General features: G+C 53.0%; 1 protein-coding gene across 3 annotated transcripts in view; it reads right to left on the reverse strand.

The window, feature by feature from the left end:
- Nucleotides 1-19,646, reverse strand: part of mettl17 (methyltransferase like 17) — a 49,529-nt gene that overhangs the window by 16,364 nt on the left and 13,519 nt on the right. For 2 of the 3 annotated variants that reach the window (XM_070866636.1, XM_070866639.1), the window contains exons 7-11: nt 19,064-19,134; nt 15,444-15,551; nt 13,518-13,586; nt 9,795-9,833; nt 9,605-9,697 (exon numbers count right to left, since the gene is read on the reverse strand). In XM_070866636.1, coding sequence (XP_070722737.1) covers nt 9,605-9,697; nt 9,795-9,833; nt 13,518-13,586; nt 15,444-15,551; nt 19,064-19,134 — 380 coding nt within the window. The remainder of the gene's footprint in view (nt 1-9,604; nt 9,698-9,794; nt 9,834-13,517; nt 13,587-15,443; nt 15,552-19,063; nt 19,135-19,646) is intronic. The other variant, XM_070866637.1, reaches the window with a different exon arrangement.

Consider the following 19,646-nt stretch of genomic DNA (forward strand, 5'->3'; position numbering starts at 1 on the left):
GGGGTCTAGTAAGGAGGAGGAACTGAGGGAAATCCTTATTAGCCGGGAAATTGTGTTGGGGAAATTGATGGGATTGAAGGCCGATAAATCCCCAGGGCCTGATGGACTGCATCCCAGAGTACTTAAGGAGGTGGCCTTGGAAATAGTGGATGCGTTGACAGTCATTTTCCAACATTCCATTGACTCTGGAGCAGTTCCTATGGAGTGGAGGGTAGCCAATGTAACCCCACTTTTTAAAAAAGGAGGGAGAGAGAAAACAGGGAATTATAGACCGGTCAGCCTGACATCGGTAGTGGGTAAAATGATGGAATCAATTATTAAGGATGTCATAGCAGTGCATTTGGAAAGAGGTGACATGATAGGTCCAAGTCAGCATGGATTTGTGAAAGGGAAATCATGCTTGACAAATCTTCTGGAATTTTTTGAGGATGTTTCCAGTAGAGTGGATAAGGGAGAACCAGTTGATGTGGTATATTTGGACTTTCAGAAGGCGTTCGACAAGGTTCCACACAAGAGATTGATGTGCAAAGTTAGAGCACATGGGATTGGGGGTAGTGTACTGACATGGATTGAGAACTGGTTGTCAGACAGGAAGCAAAGAGTAGGAGTAAATGGGTACTTTTCAGAATGGCAGGCAGTGACTAGTGGGGTACCGCAAGGTTCTGTGCTGGGGCCCCAGCTGTTTACACTGTACATTAATGATTTAGATGAGGGGATTAAATGTAGTATCTCCAAATTTGCGGATGACACTAAGTTGGGTGGCAGTGTGAGCTGCGAGGAGGATGCTGTGAGGCTGCAGAGTGACTTGGATAGGTTAGGTGAGTGGGCAAATGCATGGCAGATGAAGTATAATGTGGATAAATGTGAGGTTATCCACTTTGGTGGTAAAAACAGAGAGACAGACTATTATCTGAATGGTGACAGATTAGGAAAAGGGGAGGTGCAAAGAGACCTGGGTGTCATGGTACATCAGTCATTGAAGGATGGCATGCAGGTGCAGCAGGCGGTTAAGAAAGCAAATGGCATGTTGGCCTTCATAGCAAGGGGATTTGAGTACAGGGGCAGGGAGGTGTTGCTACAGTTGTACAGGGCATTGGTGAGGCCACACCTGGAGTATTGTGTACAGTTTTGGTCTCCTCACCTGAGGAAGGACATTCTTGCTATTGAGGGAGTGCAGCGAAGGTTCACCAGACTGATTCCCGGGATGGCGGGACTGACCTATCAAGAAAGACTGGATCAACTGGGCTTGTATTCACTGGAGTTCAGAAGAATGAGAGGGGACCTCATAGAAACATATAAAATTCTGACAGGGTTAGACAGGTTAGATGCAGGAAGAATGTTCCCAATGTTGGGGAAGTCCAGAACCAGGGGTCACAGTCTAAGGATAAGGGGTAAGCCATTTAGGACCGAGATGCGGAGGAACTTCTTCACCCAGAGAGTGGTGAACCTGTGGAATTCTCTACCACAGAAAGTTGTTGAGGCCAATTCATTAAATATATTCAAAAAGGAGTTAGATGAAGTCCTTACTGCTAGGGGGATCAAGGGGTATGGCGAGAAAGCAGGAATGGGGTACTGAAGTTGAATGTTCAGCCATGAACTCATTGAATGGCGGTGCAGGCTAGAAGGGCCGAATGGCCTACTCCTGCACCTATTTTCTATGTTTCTATGTTTCTATGTGGGCGCGCTGGGTCCGTGCAGCAGAGCTGGTCTCCAGTCGTCCTGGTTAACCCTTGCCACTGGACCGAGACATAAGAACATAAGAACTAGGAACAGGAGTAGGCCATCTAGCCCCTCGAGCCTGCTCCGCCATTCAACAAGATCATGGCTGATCTGGCCGTGGACTCAGCTCCACTTACCCGCCCGCTCCCCGTAACCCTTAATTCCCTTATTGGTTAAAAATCTATCCATCTGTGACTTGAATACATTCAATGAGCTAGCCTCAACTGCTTCCTTGGGCAGAGAAGAAATTCCTTCTCAACTCGGTTTTAAATTGGCTCCCCCGTATTTTGAGGCTGTGCCCCCTAGTTCTAGTCTCCCCGACCAGTGGAAACAACCTCTCTGCCTCTATCTTGTCTATCCCTTTCATTATTTTAAATGTTTCTATAAGATCACCCCTCATCCTTCTGAACTCCAACGAGTAAAGACCCAGTCTACTCAATCGATCATCATACGGTAACCCCATCTCAGAAATCAGCCGAGTGAATCGTCTCTGTACCCCCTCCAAAGCCAGTATATCCTTCCTAGACCTCGCTCTGTCAAGCCTCGTGTGGTGGGCTGGTGTGCAACGGCCACCCCACGTTAAACAAATCCACCCACAGGCATCTTCCACCCTTCAACATGTGGTTCGGGATCTGGAATATTAGGTCCTTCATTGAAACACCTGTGAACTCAATCCTTCGTGGCGTGGAAGTGAGACATCGGCGATTCGAGGTACTGCCTATGATGATGGCAGCGATGCAAGGAGCACGAGATGGAGATCCCTCAGCTCGGGTAGCCGAATTAACCGAAGCCCTGTTATTAGCTGACGGGAAGACGGCGAACATATACACAGACCGCAGCTATGCCGTTGGGGTGGTGCGAGACTGCACGGTCGCCTGGGGAAGACGAGGATGTCGTCGCCTCGGGAGGCGGGGCCATCACAGATGAAGGCCGAATACAACGGCTGCTGGATGCTGCTGGCAGACCCTCTAAAAGCGGCCGCAACCAAGGCCCATCAGCGGGCGATAGGCGAGACTCAGCGGGGGAAAATGCTGCCCGACAGGCGGCCACGTCTGCTGAAGTAGCAGCAGAACCAGTTCGCAGCGATATCACAGAGGAAGACACAAACGGAGCAAAGTTAGATGCGAGCGAGAGAGAAAAGATAAGAAAAGGAACAGGAAGGGAGGAATACCCGGCACGGGTTCGGTATGGAGGAAGGACGGAGAGGTGCTGGCTCCCGTCCTGTATACGGAAAATGCTCATGGGACCTGCATTGTGGGCGCGGGGCCACGAGAAACAGCACCTCCCGAGACTTGGTGGTGGCCAGGTATGGGGGCGCGACATTGCCAAGTATTGTCAGCAACGTATCGCGTGCGCACAGCACAACCCAGGAAGGGCCGTAAAAATAAAGGTGGCCCGCCAACCACGGCCCCAGGGACCTCCCAGGGGGCCGTGGGAAAACACAGATCGATTTCACGGAGCCACTGCCAAATTCCCGAGGACGAAAGGCCAGTTTGGCAAGTATAGATTCGTTTACCCGCTGGGTGCAACTCGGAACTGCACAGCCGCCACAGCCAGCACGGATCCTGGCCGAAGAGGTAAGCCCGCGCTGGGGAATACCCAGCCAAATTGGCTCGGATCAAGGAACTCATTTCACGGGTCACGTGATGAAAGAAACTTGTAGAATATTCGCCGGTAAGCAGAAGTTTCGCGTCCCGCATCACCCTCAGAGTTCTGGGATGGCAGCGAGAATGAACCGGACCCTTAAAGCCGCCCCGAGCCAGGCGATACAGCAAACGGGGCAGGCGTGGCCTGAAGGCCTACCGACAATATTGAGAAGCTGCGCGCCACCCCAAACAGAACCACGGGATTAAACCCCGCATGAATTAATGACCGGACGCGCAATGAGGTTACCAGAAGGAACAGCGACGGGAGGGGCCGAATTAGGCCCCTTACGAGACAGAATCAAAAAAAAAGGTACGTGATGGAATTGAGTGGGCAGTTGAAAGGTATGCGATTGGGGCACTGAAGTTGCATGTTCAGCCGTGAACTCATGGAATGGTGGTGCAGGCTCGAAGGGCCTACTTCTGCACCTGTTTTCTATGTTTCTATGTTTCTAGGAGGTCCGAGGAAGACAGAGAGAGGAGGACGAAGAAGATGGGACAAATACCTCAGCTATAATCCCCGGGCTGGGGGCTAAGGTAATGGTTAAGGAAGTGGCAGAGAAACCAGGATTCGCACCCAGGTGGAGCGGACCACATGTGGTGTGAATTAGTGGAGATACATGCGCTTGCGTGAATATGAAAGGTGGGACCCGATGCAAACACTGGTCCCAGCTGACAGAAGATAAGGGTACGGCGGACCCTAGAGTAATCCCAGTAACCCACTCCTTAAGGTACGCCTTAGAGTATAAAAAGAGTGGAGGGGTGCATTGATAGGTGGACTTTTCAGGGGATTAGAATTAATATTTTGCATTATTAGGGGCACTGGTCCTAATAAAATGGATCTGGAAAAGGGCACACATCCGGAGAAACGGTGCAAATAATCTGGCAGAAATAGAAATGAGAAGGATCGAACTGAACCCTGGGACGCCAGGCTGCAACCTCGGAACAGGAAAATGTGGCTCGATGTGAAAATCCAGGTGGGTGCATCAATCCTCACCAGCCTGGGAGGAACCGTCGGGACGATACTCCGAGACCCCAGCTGCGCAGGAGACAGAATTTATACGGAAAATTCTGTCCGCGTAAATTCTGTCTCCGACGCGAACAAGCAAAACGATGCGTGGGATTAAATCCAAATGGCCCCAAGGGGCGCAAATGGAAAAATGGTTATCGGGACATGTATGGACACTAGTCCGGGTTTGCATGGATGTATCACAATAAAATGTAACAGCACCGAGAAAGGGTGAACGCCCTTCGAACCATATGCGACTGGGGGCGATTTTGGGTCAAAGTGGAGGAGGCCTCACCCGGAATATTGTTGGCAGTTTTGGTCTCCTAATCTGAGGAAGGACGTTCTTGCTATTGAGGGAGTGCAGCGAAGGTTCACCAGACTGATTCCCGGGATGGCAGGACTGACATATGAGGAGAGACTGGATCGGCTGGGCCTGTATTCACTGGAGTTTAGAAGGATGAGAGGGGATCTCATCGAAACATATAAAATTCTGACGGGACTAGACAGGTTAGATGCGGGAAGAATGTTCCTGATGTTGGGGAAGTCCAGAACCAGGGGTCACAGTCTAAGGATAAGGGGTAAGCCATTTAGGACCGAGATGAGGAGAAACTTCTTCACTCAGAGAGTTATTAACCTGTGGAATTCCCTGCCGCAGAGAGTTGTTGATGCCAGTCCATTGGATATATTCAAGAGGGAGTTAGATATGGCCCATACGGCTAAAGGGATCAAGGGGTATGGAGAGAAAGCAGGAATGGGGTACTGAGGTGAATGATCAGCCATGGCCTTATTGAATGGTGGTGCAGGCTCGAAGGGGCGAATGGCCTACTCCTGCACCTATTTTCTATGTTTGTGTGTGTAAAGCAGTCCCCACTACCCACAGCCCCAGTTATTACTGCCCCCACACCGGAACCCCCGGGATGCTCAGATATGACCGAGGGGGCTCCAGGAGGGCTAGTGATGAAACAAACTAAAGACAGAATCCACTTCGCGGTGCGACAGCGGGTGATCACAGTATTTTTTAAAAGTGACAGATATAACCATCCCCAGTTTCCCCGTGGGCCTAAAACGGTCGAACTATATAAAGGGCCAGAGTCAAACATCATGAAGTGTGGGGTGACCCAAAAGACGAGGAGGAAAGGAGGGGCATATTAGAAATGGTGGGTATGGCCGGGGTCTCGACAGTCAACACGATAGACCGCCAGGCCATAGACGGGCAAGTCAGAACTTTAACCCGTACCCTGAAAGGGCTGTTAGAAAGAGATGACGACAAAAAGCTGCAGGCCCAACTGGGGGAATGGGAGATACTGCAGGTAGCCCACACTTTGAGAGATCATGCAAAGACCATTAACCTACTGAACGACCGAACTGCTGGGCATGGAGCATGGATGCTGGTCTCAGTGGAACATAATTTGGAACAGTTACAAAACGGGGAGGTCCCGGGCTGGATAACTAACCATGTTTTTAAAACCTGGACGCTAGATAAAAATCCTGCCCAAGCCGGTCAGGTTCGGAGGAATAGCCACGCATGGGTCCCAGAGAATGGTCCCAGAGACGGGGCCTCGGTTTGACGTCTCATCCGAAAGACGGCATCTCCGACAGTGCGGCACTCCCTCAGCGCTGCACTGGAGTGTCAGCCTGGATTTTTATGCTCAAGTCCCTGGAATGGGACTTTAATAATAATAACTTTTTTTTTTAATATAGCGCCTTTAACGTAGTAAAATGTCCCAAGGCGCTTCACAACAGTGTTACAGACAAACAGATAAATTTGACACCGAGCCACAGAAGAAATTAAGGCAGATGACTAAGAGCTTCTTTAAAGCGGTCGGTTTTAATGATCATCTTAAAGGAGGAAAGAGAGGTCGAGAGGCGGAGAGGTTTAGGGAGGGAGCTCCAGAGCTTGGGGCCCAGGCAACAGAAGGCACGGCCACCGATGGTGGAGCGATTATAATCAGGGATGGTCAGGAGGGCACAATTAGAGGAGCGCAGAGATCTCGGGGGGTTGTGGGGCTGGAGGAGATTACAGAGATAGGGGAGGGGGGGGGGGGGCGAGGGCCACGGAGGGATTTGTAAACAAGGATGAGAATGTTGAAATCTGGGATTTGTGTTTAACTGGGGAGCCGATGTAGTTTAGAAAGCACAGGGGTGAAGGGTGATCGTGACGTGGGTGCAGGTTAGGACACGGGCTGCTGAGTTTTGGGTGACCTCAAGTTTACGTAGTGTAGAATGTGGGAGGCCGGCCAGGAGTGAGTTGGAGTGGTCAGGCCTCGAGGTAACAAAGACATGCACCCACAACCTCCTGAGTCAGAGGCGAGGGTGTTACCCACTGAGCCTCAGCTGACACCTATAGGTTTGAAGAGAATGTTACTGTACGTTTCTCCTATTACTGTAATCAGATTACTGAAGCTCGGAGCTTGATGACAAGGGTGTAACCTGAATCGTTCAAACTGCGCTCGCTACTGGCCAGGATTGCGTGCTGATAAACTCCCAGGTTGCTGAGGTATTCACTGCCTTGCCTTTGGCTCTCCACTAATCCCCGCGGGCCGCACTGGCTCTCCCGCTGCACCGTTGGCCAGGCAGCCCCAACTCCGGGCAGGCAGCTGCACTGTTACCTGAGCTCGGCGGCAACGGGAACCAGGGGGAAAGCTCTCCATTGGCTGGGGTCAGACCCAGTACAAAGCAAGACGGTCCATCTTCAGGCAGAAGTGCCGAGTGGCTCATCCATATCGGCTTCCTCCTGAAGTCCCCGCCGTGTCTGCAGACAGTTCAATTCGCAGAACGAGGGGTCAAGAAATGGCCGGGCGCAAAGGCTGTGGACCCCGACAACATCCTGGCTGTCGTGCCCCAGAACTAGCCGCGCCTCTAGCCAAGCTGTTCCAGTGCAGCTGCAACACTGGCATCTACCCGACAATGGGGAAAACTGCCCGGGTATGTCCTGTCCACAAAAAACAGGTCAAATCCAATCCGGCCAATTACCGCCCCGTCGGTCTGCTCTCAATCATCAGCAAAGTGGTGGAAGGTGCCGTCAAGGGTGCTATCCAGCGGCACTTGCTCACCAATAACCTGCTCACCGCTGCCCAGTTTGGGTTCCGCCAGGACCACTGGGCTCCTGACCTCATCACAGCCTTGGTCCAAACAGGGACCAAAGAGCTGAATTCCAAGGGAGTGACTGCCCTCGACATCAAGGCAGCATTTGACCGAGTGTGGCATCAGGAACCCTAGTAAAACTGAAGTCAATGGGAATCGGGGAGAAAACTCTCCACTGGCCTGGAGTTATCCTAGCACAAAGATAGATGGTTGGAGGTCAATCATCACAGCCCCAGGACATCACTGCAGGAGTTCCTCAGGGCAGTGTCCTCGGCCCAACCATCTTCAGCTGCTCCATCAATGACCTTCCCTCCATCATAGGGTCAGAAGTGGGGATGTTCGCTGATGACTGCATGGTGTTCAGTTCCATTCTCAACGCCTCAGATAATGGAGCGGTCCATGCCCACATGTAGCAAGACCTGGACAACGTTCAGGCTTGGGCTGATGTGTGGCGTGAATGTTACTTGCCACTTAAGTGCCAGGCAATGATCATCTCTAACAAACGAGAGTCTAACCACCATCCCTTGATATTCAACGGCATTACCATCGCCCGAATCCCCCACCAGCAACATCCTGGGGGTCACCATTGACCAGAAACTTAACTGGACCAGCCAGAAATACTGTGGCTACAAGAGCAGGTCAGAGGCTGGGTATTCTGCGGCGAGTGTCTCACCTCCCGATTCCCCAAAGCCTTTCCGCCATCTACAAGACACAAGTCAGGAGTGTGATGGAACACTCTCCACTTTCCTGGATGAGTTGCAGCTCCAACAACACTCGAGAAGCTCGACACCATCCAGGACAAAGCAGCCCCGCTCGATCGACACGCTACCCACCACCTTCAACACTCACTCCCTCCACCACCGGCGCCCCCTGGCTGCAGTGTGCACCGTCTACAAGATGCACCGCGGCAACTCGCCAAGGCTTCTTCGGCAACACCTCCCAAACCCGCGGCCTCTACCCCCTAGAAGGACAAGGGCAGCAGGTGCAAGGGAACACCACCTCCTCCACGTTCCCCTCCCAGTCACACACCATCCCGACTTGGGAATATATCGGCCGTTCCTTCATCGTCGCTGGGTCAAAATCCTGAAACTCCCTCCCTAACAGCACTGTGGGAGCACCTTCACCACACGGACTGCAGCGGTTCAAGAAGGCGGCTCACCACCTCCTTCTCAAGGGGCAGTTAGGGATGGGCAATAAATGCCGGCCTTGCCAGCGACGCCCACATCCCAGGAACGAATAAAAAAAAACGCCCACGTGATTGGCAGGTCTGTCCAGCAACTGGCATGTGTGGGGAAGGTCACACGGATCCCCTCGCACGGATTGGCTGGTGCAGCGCTTGAAACCTTCGCGCGGACCTCCAGGGAGCCGCAGACCTCCCAAGATGGGCAACCCTGGTCTACGCAATTTGCCACAACCCGCTCCTTGTGGTAGCGAGTTCCACATTCTCGTCAGTCTCTGGGTTGAAAATTTAGACAGTGCCTTTCGCAGCCAGTGAAGTAATTTTTTGGGAGTGCAGTCGCTGTCGTGATGTAGGAAACGCAGCAGGCAATATGCGTACAGCAAGATCCCACAAACAGCAATGTGATCATGACCAGATCATCTGTTTTTTTTTATAAAAGTGATGTTGGTTGAGGGATAAATATTGGGCCTAGGACAGCTGGGATAACTCCCGCTGCTCTTCTTTGAAACAGTGCCAAGGGATCTTTGACATCCGCCCGAGAGCAGACGGGGCCTCGGTTTAACGTCTCATCCGAAAGAGGGCACCTCCGACAGTGCAGCATTCCCTCAGCACTGGTACCGGAGGAGTGTCGGCCCTGAATTATGGGTCGCGAGACTCTGGAGTGGGGACTCGAACCCGCGACCGTTTGACTCAAGAGGAGAGCGCGCGAGACCGACCGAGCCACAGCGGACATCGCGCTGGTCACGTCACAACTTACTCGTGCGCTGCATTCCAACCCGTTACCTTTCCCGAAAAAAAACCCGATCTTATTTGCATTTGAACGAAAGCAACGCCGGCTGCTTCCCGGGGGGGGGGGGGGGGGGGGGGGGGGGGGGTGATCCTGTTCCGCAGACCGAGCGCTCGCTCACTGGAATAAGGCGGAACTTTACGGCCAGGCTTTCGGGCCTAGGTCGGGCAGCAGGCACTCACCCAGGACAGGGGCAGCGGGAAGTAGGCTTGGGTGAAGTTACACGGCAGGGCCACCTTGCCCGCGAGCTTGGGGCACATCAGGTCGTGGGAACACTGGGGAAGAGAGGGAAATAAAGAGAAGCTAGTCAGTGGGCGACAGCCATCCATTACCGATCGAGGCTTGTAAAAACCGGCCCAAAAAGGTACTCACCGGAGCAAAGACGTGACCACACGACTCCTCACCTTCTGCCTGTGAACGGAGAGAGGGAGGGATGAGTGAAGGTGGAGAATAAACGACAGGCTGGGTATAAAATATTAAATGGGAGGGGGTTAAGGAGAGACCCGATCGAGGGTTTAAAATATTAAATGGGATAGAAGGGTTGCATAAGAACTAGGAGCAGGAGTTGGCCATTCGGCCCCTCGAGCCTGCTCCGCCATTCAATGAGATCGTGGCTGACCTTCGACCTCAACTCCACTTTCCTGCACTGTCCCCATATCCCTCAATTCGCTTAATATCCAAAAATCTATCGGTCTCTCAAAGACTGAGCCCCCACAGCCCTCTGGGGTAGAGAATTCCAAAGATTCATGAAGCGGCTTCTCGTCTCAGTCCTAAATGGCCGAGCCCTTATCCTGGCTCAGTCTTTGAGAGACTGATAGATTTTTGGATATTGAGGGAATCGAGGGATATGGGGGCAGTGCAGGAAAGTGGAGTTGAGGTCAAAGATCAGCCACCATCTCACTGAATGGCGGAGCAGGCTCGAGGGGCCGAATGGCCGACTCCTGCCCCTTATCCTGAGACTGTGTGACCCCTGGTTCTAGACTCCCCAGCCCCGGGGGGGGGGGGGGGGGGAAACACCCTCCCTGCATCTACCCTGTCAAGCCCTGTAAGAACGTTGTATGTTTCAATGAGATCACCTCTCATTCTTCTAAACTCCAGAGAATATCGGCCCAGTCTGCTCAATCTCTCCTCATAGGACAATCCCCCCATCCCAGGAATCAGTCTGGTGAACCTTCGCTGCACTCCTTCTATGGCAAGTATATCCTAGGTAAGGAGACCAAAGGGAGTTGAGGATGGACTCAATCGAGAGTAAAATATATTAAATATAATAGAGGGGGTTAAGGAGGGACACGATTGAGGGGTATAAAATATTAATTAAAACTGAGGGACCTTGGAGTGCAGGTCCACAGATCTCTGAAGGTAGCAGGCCAGGTGGATAAGGTGGTTAAGAAGGCATACGGAATACTTGCCTTTATTAGCCGAGGCATAGAATACAAGAGCAGGAAGGTTATGCTTGAACTGTATAAAACACTGGTTAGGCCACAGCTGGAGTACTGCGTGCACAGTTCTGGTCACCACATTACAGGAAGGATGTGATTGCACTGGAGAGGGTACAGAGGAGATTTACCAGGATGTTGCCGGGACTGGAGAATTTTAGCGATGAGGAAAGATTGGATAGGCTGGGGTTGTTTTCTTTGGAACAGAGGAGGCTGAGGGGAGACCTTATTGAGGTGTATAAAATGATGAGGGGCCTGGATAGAGTGGATAGGACGGACCTGCTTCCCTTGGCAGAGGGGTCAACAACCAGGGGGCAGAGATTGAAAGTAATTGGTAGGAGGTTCCGAGGTGATTTGAGGGGAAATGTCTTCACCCAGAGGGTGGTGGGGGTCTGGAACTCACTGCCTGAAAGGGCGGGAGAGGCAGAAACCCTCACCACATTTAAAAAGTACCTGGATGTGCACCTGAAGTGCCGTAACCTGCAGGGCTACGGACCCAGAGCGGGAAAGTGGGATTAGGCTGGGTAGCTCTTTGTCAGCCGGCGCGGACACGATGGACTGAATGAAACATAGAAAATAGGTGCAGGAGTAGGCCATTCGGCCCTTCGAGCCTGCACCGCCATTCGATAAGATCATGGCTGATCATTCTCTAAGTACCCCTTTCCTGCTTTCTCTCCATACCCCTTGATGCCTTTAGCAGTAAGGGCCATATCCAACTCCCTCTTGAATATATCCAATGAACTGGCATCAACAACTCTCTGTGGTAGGGAATTCCACAGGTTAACAACTCTCAGAGGAAGTTTCTCCTCATCTTGGTCCTAAATGGCTTACTCCTTATCCTTAGACTGTGACCCTTGGTTCTGGACTTCCCCAACATCGGGAACATTCTTCCTGCATCTAACCTGTCCAGTCCCGTCAGAATTTTATATGTTTCTATGAGATGCCCTCTCATTCTTCTAAACTCCAGTGAATACAGGCCCAGACGATCCAGTCTTTCTTCATATGTCAGTCCTGCCATCCCGGGAATCAGTCTGGTGAACCTTCGCTGCACTCCCTCAATAGCAAAAACGTCCTTCCTCAGATTAGGAGACCAACGCTGAACACAATATTCCAGGTGAGGCCTCACCAAGGCCCTGTACAACTGCAGTAAGACCTCCCTGCTCCTATACTCAAATCCCCTAGCTATGAAGGCCAACATACCATTTGCCTTCTTCACCGCCTGCTGTACCTGCATGCCAACCTTTAATGACTGATGTACCATGACACCCAGGTCTCATTGCACCTCCCCTTTTCCTAATCTGCCGCCATTCAGATAATATTCTGCCGTTGTATTTTTGCCACCAAAATGGATAACTTCACATTATACTGCATCGGCCATGCATTTGCCCACTCACCTAACCTGTCCAAGTCACCCTGCAGCCTCTTAGCATCCTCCTCACAGCTCACACCGCCACCCAGCTTAGTGTCATCTGCAAACTTGGAGATATTACACTCAATTCCTTCATCTAAATCATTGATGTATATTGTAAATAGCTGGGGTCCCAGCACTGAACCCTGCGGCACCCCACTAGTCACTGCCTGCCATTCTGAAAAGGACCCGTTTATCCCGACTCTCTGCTTCCTGTCTGCCAACCAGTTCTCTATCCATGTCAATACATTACCCCCAATACTATGTGCTTTAATTTTGCACACCAATCTCTTGTGTGGGACCTTGTCAAACGCCTTTTGAAAGTCCAAATACACCACATCCACTGGTTCTCCCTTGTCCACTCTACTAGTTACATCCTCAAAAAGTTCTAGAAGATTTGTCAAGCATGATTTCCCCTTCATAAATCCATGCTGACTTTCAAATGCGCTGCGATTACATCTTTAATAATTGATTCCAACATTTTCCCCACTACTGATGTCAGGCTAACCGGTCTATAATTACCCGTTTTCTCTCTCTCGCTCCTTTCTTAAAAAGTGGTGTTACATTAGCTACCCTCCAGTTCATAGGAACTGATCCAGAGTCGATTGACTGTTGGAAAATGATCACCAATGCATCCACTATTTCTAGGGCCACTTCCTTAAGTACTCTGGGATGCAGACCATCAGGCCCCGGGGATTTATCGGCCTTCAATCCCATCAGTTTCCCTAACACAATTTCCTGACTAATAAGAATTTCCTTCAGTTCCTCCTTCTTGCTGGACCCTCGGTCCCCTAGTATTTCCGGAAGGTTATTTGTGTCTTCCTTCGAAGACAGAACCAAAGTATTTGTTCAATTAGTCTGCCATTTCTTTGTTCCCCATTATAAATTCACCTGATTCTGACTGCAAGGGGCCTACGTTTGTCTTCACTAATCTTTTTCTCTTCACATATCTATAGAAGCTTTTTCAGTCAGTTTTTATGTTCCCAGCAAGCTTCCTCTCATACTCTATTTCCCTCCTCCTGATTAAACCCTCCTTCTGTGCTGTAAATGTCTGTGATTCTAAATGGAATAGAGGGGGTTAAGGAGGGACCCAATCGAGGGTCAGTGGAGTGTGTGTGGAACCAGAACGCACTGCTGACTATCCCTCTCCTAACCTGGGGGCTGGTGAGTGGCTGAGATGAGCGAACTAAGCAGAAACCATAGGAGGCAGAGAGTGGGATAAAAAGCGAGGCTGAATTCAAGAACGCTTACCTTCAGGACGATGTCCCGAGCTTCCATCACCATCCGATGACCTTCTTTTGTTCCATTCTCAATCAGCACCTACAGAGAGAGGGACGGAGAGAGGGAGGGAGGGGGGCAGCGAAGGAGGAAGAGGGCAAGGGAGAGAGTGTGCTTAGAACAATTAGCAAAACACTTCAAAGTTCTGCTTTTATTTTAGGAACAGGAGGAGGCCATTCAGCCCCTCGGGCCTGTTACATAGCAACAGGAGACCACCATTCAGCCCCTCGAGCCTGTTTCACAGGAACAGGAGGAGGCCATTCAGCTCCTTGAGCCTGTTACATAGGAACAGGAGGCGGCCATTCAGCCCCTCGGGCTTGTTACACAGGAACAGGAGGAGGCCCATTCAGCCCCTCGGGCCTGCTACACAGGAACAGGAGGAGGCCATTTAGCCCCTCGAGCCTGTTACGCAGGAACAGGAGGAGGCCATTCAGTCCCTCGGGCCTGTTACACAGGAACAGGAGGAGGCCATTCAGCCCCTCGGGCCTGTTACACAGGAACAGGAGGAGGCCATTCAGCCCCGTGAGCCTGTCCCACCACTTAATTGGATCAAGGCTGATCTGTATCTTAGCCCGTCTCTGTTCCTGAAGGCACGGCCGCCAACGGTGGAAGCGATTAAAATAGGGGATGGACAAGAGGCCAGAACTGGAGGAGTGCAGACATCTCGGGAGGGTTGTGGGGCTGGAGGAGATTACAGAGATAGGGAGGGGGCGAGGGCCATGGAGGGATTTGTAAACAAGGATGAGAATTTTGAAATCGAGGCGTTGCTTAACCGGGAGCCAATGTAGGTCAGCGAGCACAGGGGGTGATGGGTGAGTGGGACTGGGTGCAAGTTAGGACACGGGGCAGCGAGCACAGGGGGTGATGGGTGAGCGGGACTGGGTGCGAGTTGGGACATGGGGCAGCGAGCACAGGGGGTGATGGGTGAGCGGGACTGGGTGTGAGTTAGGACACTGGGGCAGCGAGCACAGGGGGTGATGGGTGAGCGGGACTTGGTGCGAGTTAGGACACGGGGCAGCGAGCACAGGGGGTGATGGGTGAGTGGGACTTGGTGCGAGTTAGGACACGGGGCAGCGAGCACAGGGGGTGATGGGTGAGCGGAACTCGGTGCGAGTTGGGACATGGGGCAGCCGAGTTTTGGATGAACTGAAAGTTTTTGGAGGGTGAAAGTATCAATGCCCTGCTGCCGTGGGTGGGATGTGAACCTGTATCTCAGTATCATCAGCACAGGCTTCTGGATTACGAGTCCAGTAATATAACCACTATGTTACCGTACCACAGTGTCAGCTGTGGCTCAGTGGGCAGCACCCTCGCCTCGGAGTCAGAAGGTTGTGGGTTCAAGTCCCACTCCAGGGACTCGAGCACGTAAATCCAGGCTGACACTCCCAGTGCAGTGCTGAGGGAGTGCCGCACTGTCGGAGGGGCCGTCTTTTGGATGAGACGTTAAACCGAGGGCCCCGTCTGCTCTCTCAGGTGGATGTAAAAGATCCCATGGCCACTATTTTGAAGAAGAGCAGGGGGAGTTCTCCCCGGTGTCCTGGGGCCAATATTTATCCCTCAATCAACGTAACAAAAACAGATTATCTGGGTCATTATCACATTGCTGTGTGTGGGAGCTTGCTGTGCGCAAATTGGCGTTTCCCACATTACAACAGTGACTACACTCCTAAAGTACTTCATTGGCTCTAAAGTGCTTTGAGATGTCCAGTGGTGGTGAAAGGTGCTATATAAATGCAAGTCTTTCTTTCCTGTCATTCTGGGAGATACTGCACAATAATGGGAAACAGGAAATTAAACTTTAAAAACGCCCCCCCCCCCCCCCCCGCCCCGGACGCCTGAAGCCTCCAAACTTGTACGCGCCCAGCCCCTCCACCTCGATCAGGCAGAGTGCTCGCTCACCAGGAAGCCTTCGGTTTTCCTCCACAGGGTCTCGATCACACGTCGGCGCTCCGACAGGTCGGGCAGTTCGGAGAGGGAGTACGCAGACACCACTAGGTCAAACTTCACCTGGGGGGAGGAACACAAAACGCACCAGGAGTTAATCGTGACCCGAAGGTATTGTCCCCTTTCTGTGCCTCCTTGCGAGGACCACTATTCACCTCGTTAGCAGGGTCCTGAAAGCAACAACAACTTGCATTTATACAGCGCCTTTAACGCAGTGAAATGCCCCAAGGCGCTTCACAGGAGTGTTACGCGAGAGAAATTTGACACTGAGCTGCACAAGGAGAAATTAGGGCAGGCTTGGTCACAGAGGCAGGTTTTAAGGAGCGTCTTGAAGGAGGAGAGAGAGGTCGAGAGGTGGAGAGGTTTAGGGAGGGAGTTCCAGAGCTTGGGGCCCAGGCAACAGAAGGCACGGCCACCGATGGTGGAGCGATTATAATCAGGGATGCTCAGGAGGGCAGAATTAGAGGAGTGCAGACATCTCGGGGGGTTGTGGGGCTGGAGGAGATTACAGAGATAGGGAGGGGGCGAGGGCCATGGAGGGATTTGTAAACAAGGATGAAAATTTTGAAATCGAGGTGCTGCTTAACTGGGAGCCAGTACAGGTCAGCGAGCACAGGGGGTGATGGGTGAGCGGGACTTGGTGTGAGTTAGGACACGGGGCAGTGAGCACAGGGGGTGATGGGTGAGTGGGACTTGGTGTGAGTCAGGACACGAGGCAGCGAGCACAGGGGGTGATGGGTGAGCGGGACTCGGTGCGAGTTAGGACACGGGGCAGTGAGCACAGGGGGTGATGGGTGAGTGGGACTTGGTGTGAGTTAGGACACGGGGCAGCGAGCACAGGGGGTGATGGGTGAGCGGGACTGGGTGTGAGTTAGGACACGGGGCAGTGAGCACAGGGGGGTGATGGGTGAGCGGGACTTGGTGCGAGTTAGGACATGGGGCAGTGAGCACAGGGGGTGATGGGTGAGTGGGACTTGGTGTGAGTTAGGACACGGGGCAGCGAGCACAGGGGGTGATGGGTGAGCGGGACTGGGTGTGAGTTAGGACACGGGGCAGCGAGCACAGGGGGTGATGGGTGAGCGGGACTGGGTGTGAGTTAGGACACGGGGGCAGCGAGCACAGGGGGTGATGGGTGAGCGGGACTCGGTGCGAGTTAGGACACGGGGCAGCGAGCACAGGGGGTGATGGGTGAGCGGGACTCGGTGCGAGTTAGGACACGGGACAATGAGCACAGTGGGTGATGGGTGAGCGGGACTTATAACGTTAAATGTGTCAGCTGTGGCTCAGTGGGCAGCACCCTCGCCTCCGAGTCAGAAGGTTGTGGGTTCAAGTCCCACTCCAGGAACTTGAGCACATAAATCTAGGCTGACACTCGCAGTGCAGTGCTGAGGGAGTGCCGCACTGTCGGAGGTGCCGTCAAACCGAGGCCCCGCCTGCTCTCTCAGGTGGACGTAAAAGATCCCACGGCCACTATTTTGAAGAAGAGCAGGGGAGTTATATCCGGTGTCATGGGGCCAATATTTATTCCTCAATCATTTAAAAACAAACAGATTATCTGATTATTATGACGTTGCTGTTTATGGGAGTTTGCTGCCTGTTCGTTGGCTGCCGTTTCCCACAATACAACAGTGACTACACTCCAAAATAGCACTTTATTGGCTGTAAAGCACTTTGTGACGTGCCGAGATGGTGAAAGGCGATTATTCTTCTAAATCTAATCTCCGGGTGGGGTGGTTGGGTTGTAACTTCACGTTGCGCTGCGGCACATCGAACTATAATTGACCATATCGTCAGGGTTTAAAAAAAAAAAAATTAGTCATGTTGCTCGAGAGATAAATATTGGGCCCAGGACACCAGCGAGAACTCCCTCCAATAGAGGCCGGACTTCCACCCCGAGGGGGGCAGATCGGGCCTCGGTTTAACCGAAAGACGGCACCTCCGACAGTGCAACGCTCCCTCAGTATTGGCACCAGGAGTGCAGGCCCTGCATTATGGGCCTCGGGTCTCCCACGACCTTCTGACTCGGGAGGCGAGAGTGTGCGACCAACTGAGCCACGGTTGACTCGAGTTGTACCTCAGGTGGGCCATGCAATATATGCACCTGCGGATCTGCCCTCAGGTGTTGCAAGCGCAATTCTCCCCCCCCCCCCCCCCCCACCACTCCCCAGTCTGGAGTGGCGGCTGTCCTGCAGGAGCCGCTGCTCGGGAATCCGTACCTCCACGGCCGAGGTTTTAGGTGGCGGTCGGACGAGAGGGCTGTGGCTGGCGAGGTGACCAGGGTCAGGGACCTGCTCGATGGCGGAGGAGCGGGCTGGATGGCGCCAGACACGCTGGCGCGGGGCCTAAACTCGGCCGACGTCCGCCACGCGGCCGATGCCATCGAGTCGCTAAAAACAGCTCTGGGCCCCGACTCCGTTAGGTGCGTCGAGGAGGCCCGAGCACGTGGGGGGAGATCCCGTCCGAACTGACCCCCGTCCGGACGGAATTCCTCGTCGGCGCCAAGCCCCCGGAACCTCCCTCGGGAGCCGGCGCCTCACAACTTGAGCCCCCCTCGGGGAAATCCCCTCCGTGCCTTTTAGTTCCGCGCGGAGGGGTTTCCTGTACGGGCTGCTCCTGCACACTCTCAACTTTGCCATCCTCGCCTGCCGTCCGGACACGCCATGGCGTACCATCTTGCCGTCCGGATGAGGCGGGGGTCCCCGATGGAGGGCACTCTACGCGGGAGTCCTCCCAGTATTTATCGGGGACTTGGCCTGGAGGGTGGTGCACGGAGCAGTGCCGTGCAATAAATTTTTAAGCCGGTTCACAGGCTCCCAGGCCGCCTGCAATTTCTGCGGTCTGGAAGAGTCCGTGTTCCATGTTTTTACTGAATGCACAAGGTTGCAGCCCCTGTTTTATTATTTAAGGGGGCTGCTCCTGAAATTATGGTTGCACTTTCAGTCCCACGCTCCTGATCTTTGGGCACCCTGTGCGGAGGGGAGCGGGCAGGTCCGAGGGCCTCCTCGTAGGACTGTTCCTGGGCCTGGCCAAGGGGGCCATCAGCCGGTCCAGGCAGTAGGCGGTCGTTCAGCCCGACTGCCGGCCGCTCTTCCGCGGTTACATCCGGGCCAGGGTGTCCCTGGAGATGGAGCTCGCGGTGTCCACCGGTACGCTCGTGGCCTTCCGCCAGAGGTGGGCGCCGGAGGGACTGGAGTGCATCGTCACCCCCGGCAACCCAATTTTAATTTGATTTTAAAAGTTTAATTTGTTCATTTTTCAGTTTTGGTGCCCCTTTAATAAGGGGGCACTTGATTTACAGGCGCAACTAAAATAGTTGTGGAGCTGTTGAGGTGGGAGGGGCTTAGCCAGTCACGTGATGTTGACAAGACTCAATAAAACCCCAGCCAGTTGGGTTCGGGGGATCCACGATGGGGCAGGTGGTTGTGAGCCTGGTGGATGAACCGTTAATGTGTAGTGTGATTGTTAAACCTTTTGCTAATAAACCAACTAGTTCTCAATATCAATGAGTTGCTTTGAATTTTTAAGCAAAGAACCCTGCTCCCCTCCCAAAAGTACATTAAACGACGGGAACAAACCTTTGGCGAGACAGGAAGGAAGTGTCGGAAATAAACCCCGGTCACTTGCTCTGTATCCGCAGCGCTCCCTCCTGATGTTCGGAAAAATGGAAAGAAAAGACAGTCACTCAGTTTGAAATGTTGGAGGGTATGGAGCCAAGACAAGTCGATTAGTTCAGGCACAGATCAGCCATGATCTGACTGAATGGTGTAACAGGCCCGAGGGGCTGAATGGGCCTCCTCCTGTTCCTGTGTAACAGGCCCGAGGGGCTGAATGGGCCTCCTCCTGTTCCTGTGTAACAGGCTCGAGGGGCTGAATGGGCCTCCTCCTGTTCCTGTGTAACAGGCCCGAGGGGCTGAATGGGCCTCCTCCTGTTCCTGTGTAACAGGCCCGAGGGGCTGAATGGGCCTCCTCCTGTTCCTGTGTAACAGGCCCGAGGGGCTGAATGGGCCTCCTCCTGTTCCTGTGTAACAGGCCCGAGGGGCTGAATGGGCCTCCTCCTGTTCCTGTGTAACAGGCCCGAGGGGCTGAATGGGCCTCCTCCTGTTCCTGTGTAACAGGCCCGAGGGGATGAATGGGCCTCCTCCTGTTCCTGTGTAACAG

The sequence above is a fragment of the Pristiophorus japonicus genome, chromosome 23 (assembly GCF_044704955.1).
Source record: "Pristiophorus japonicus isolate sPriJap1 chromosome 23, sPriJap1.hap1, whole genome shotgun sequence".
NCBI lineage: Eukaryota > Metazoa > Chordata > Chondrichthyes > Pristiophoridae > Pristiophorus > Pristiophorus japonicus.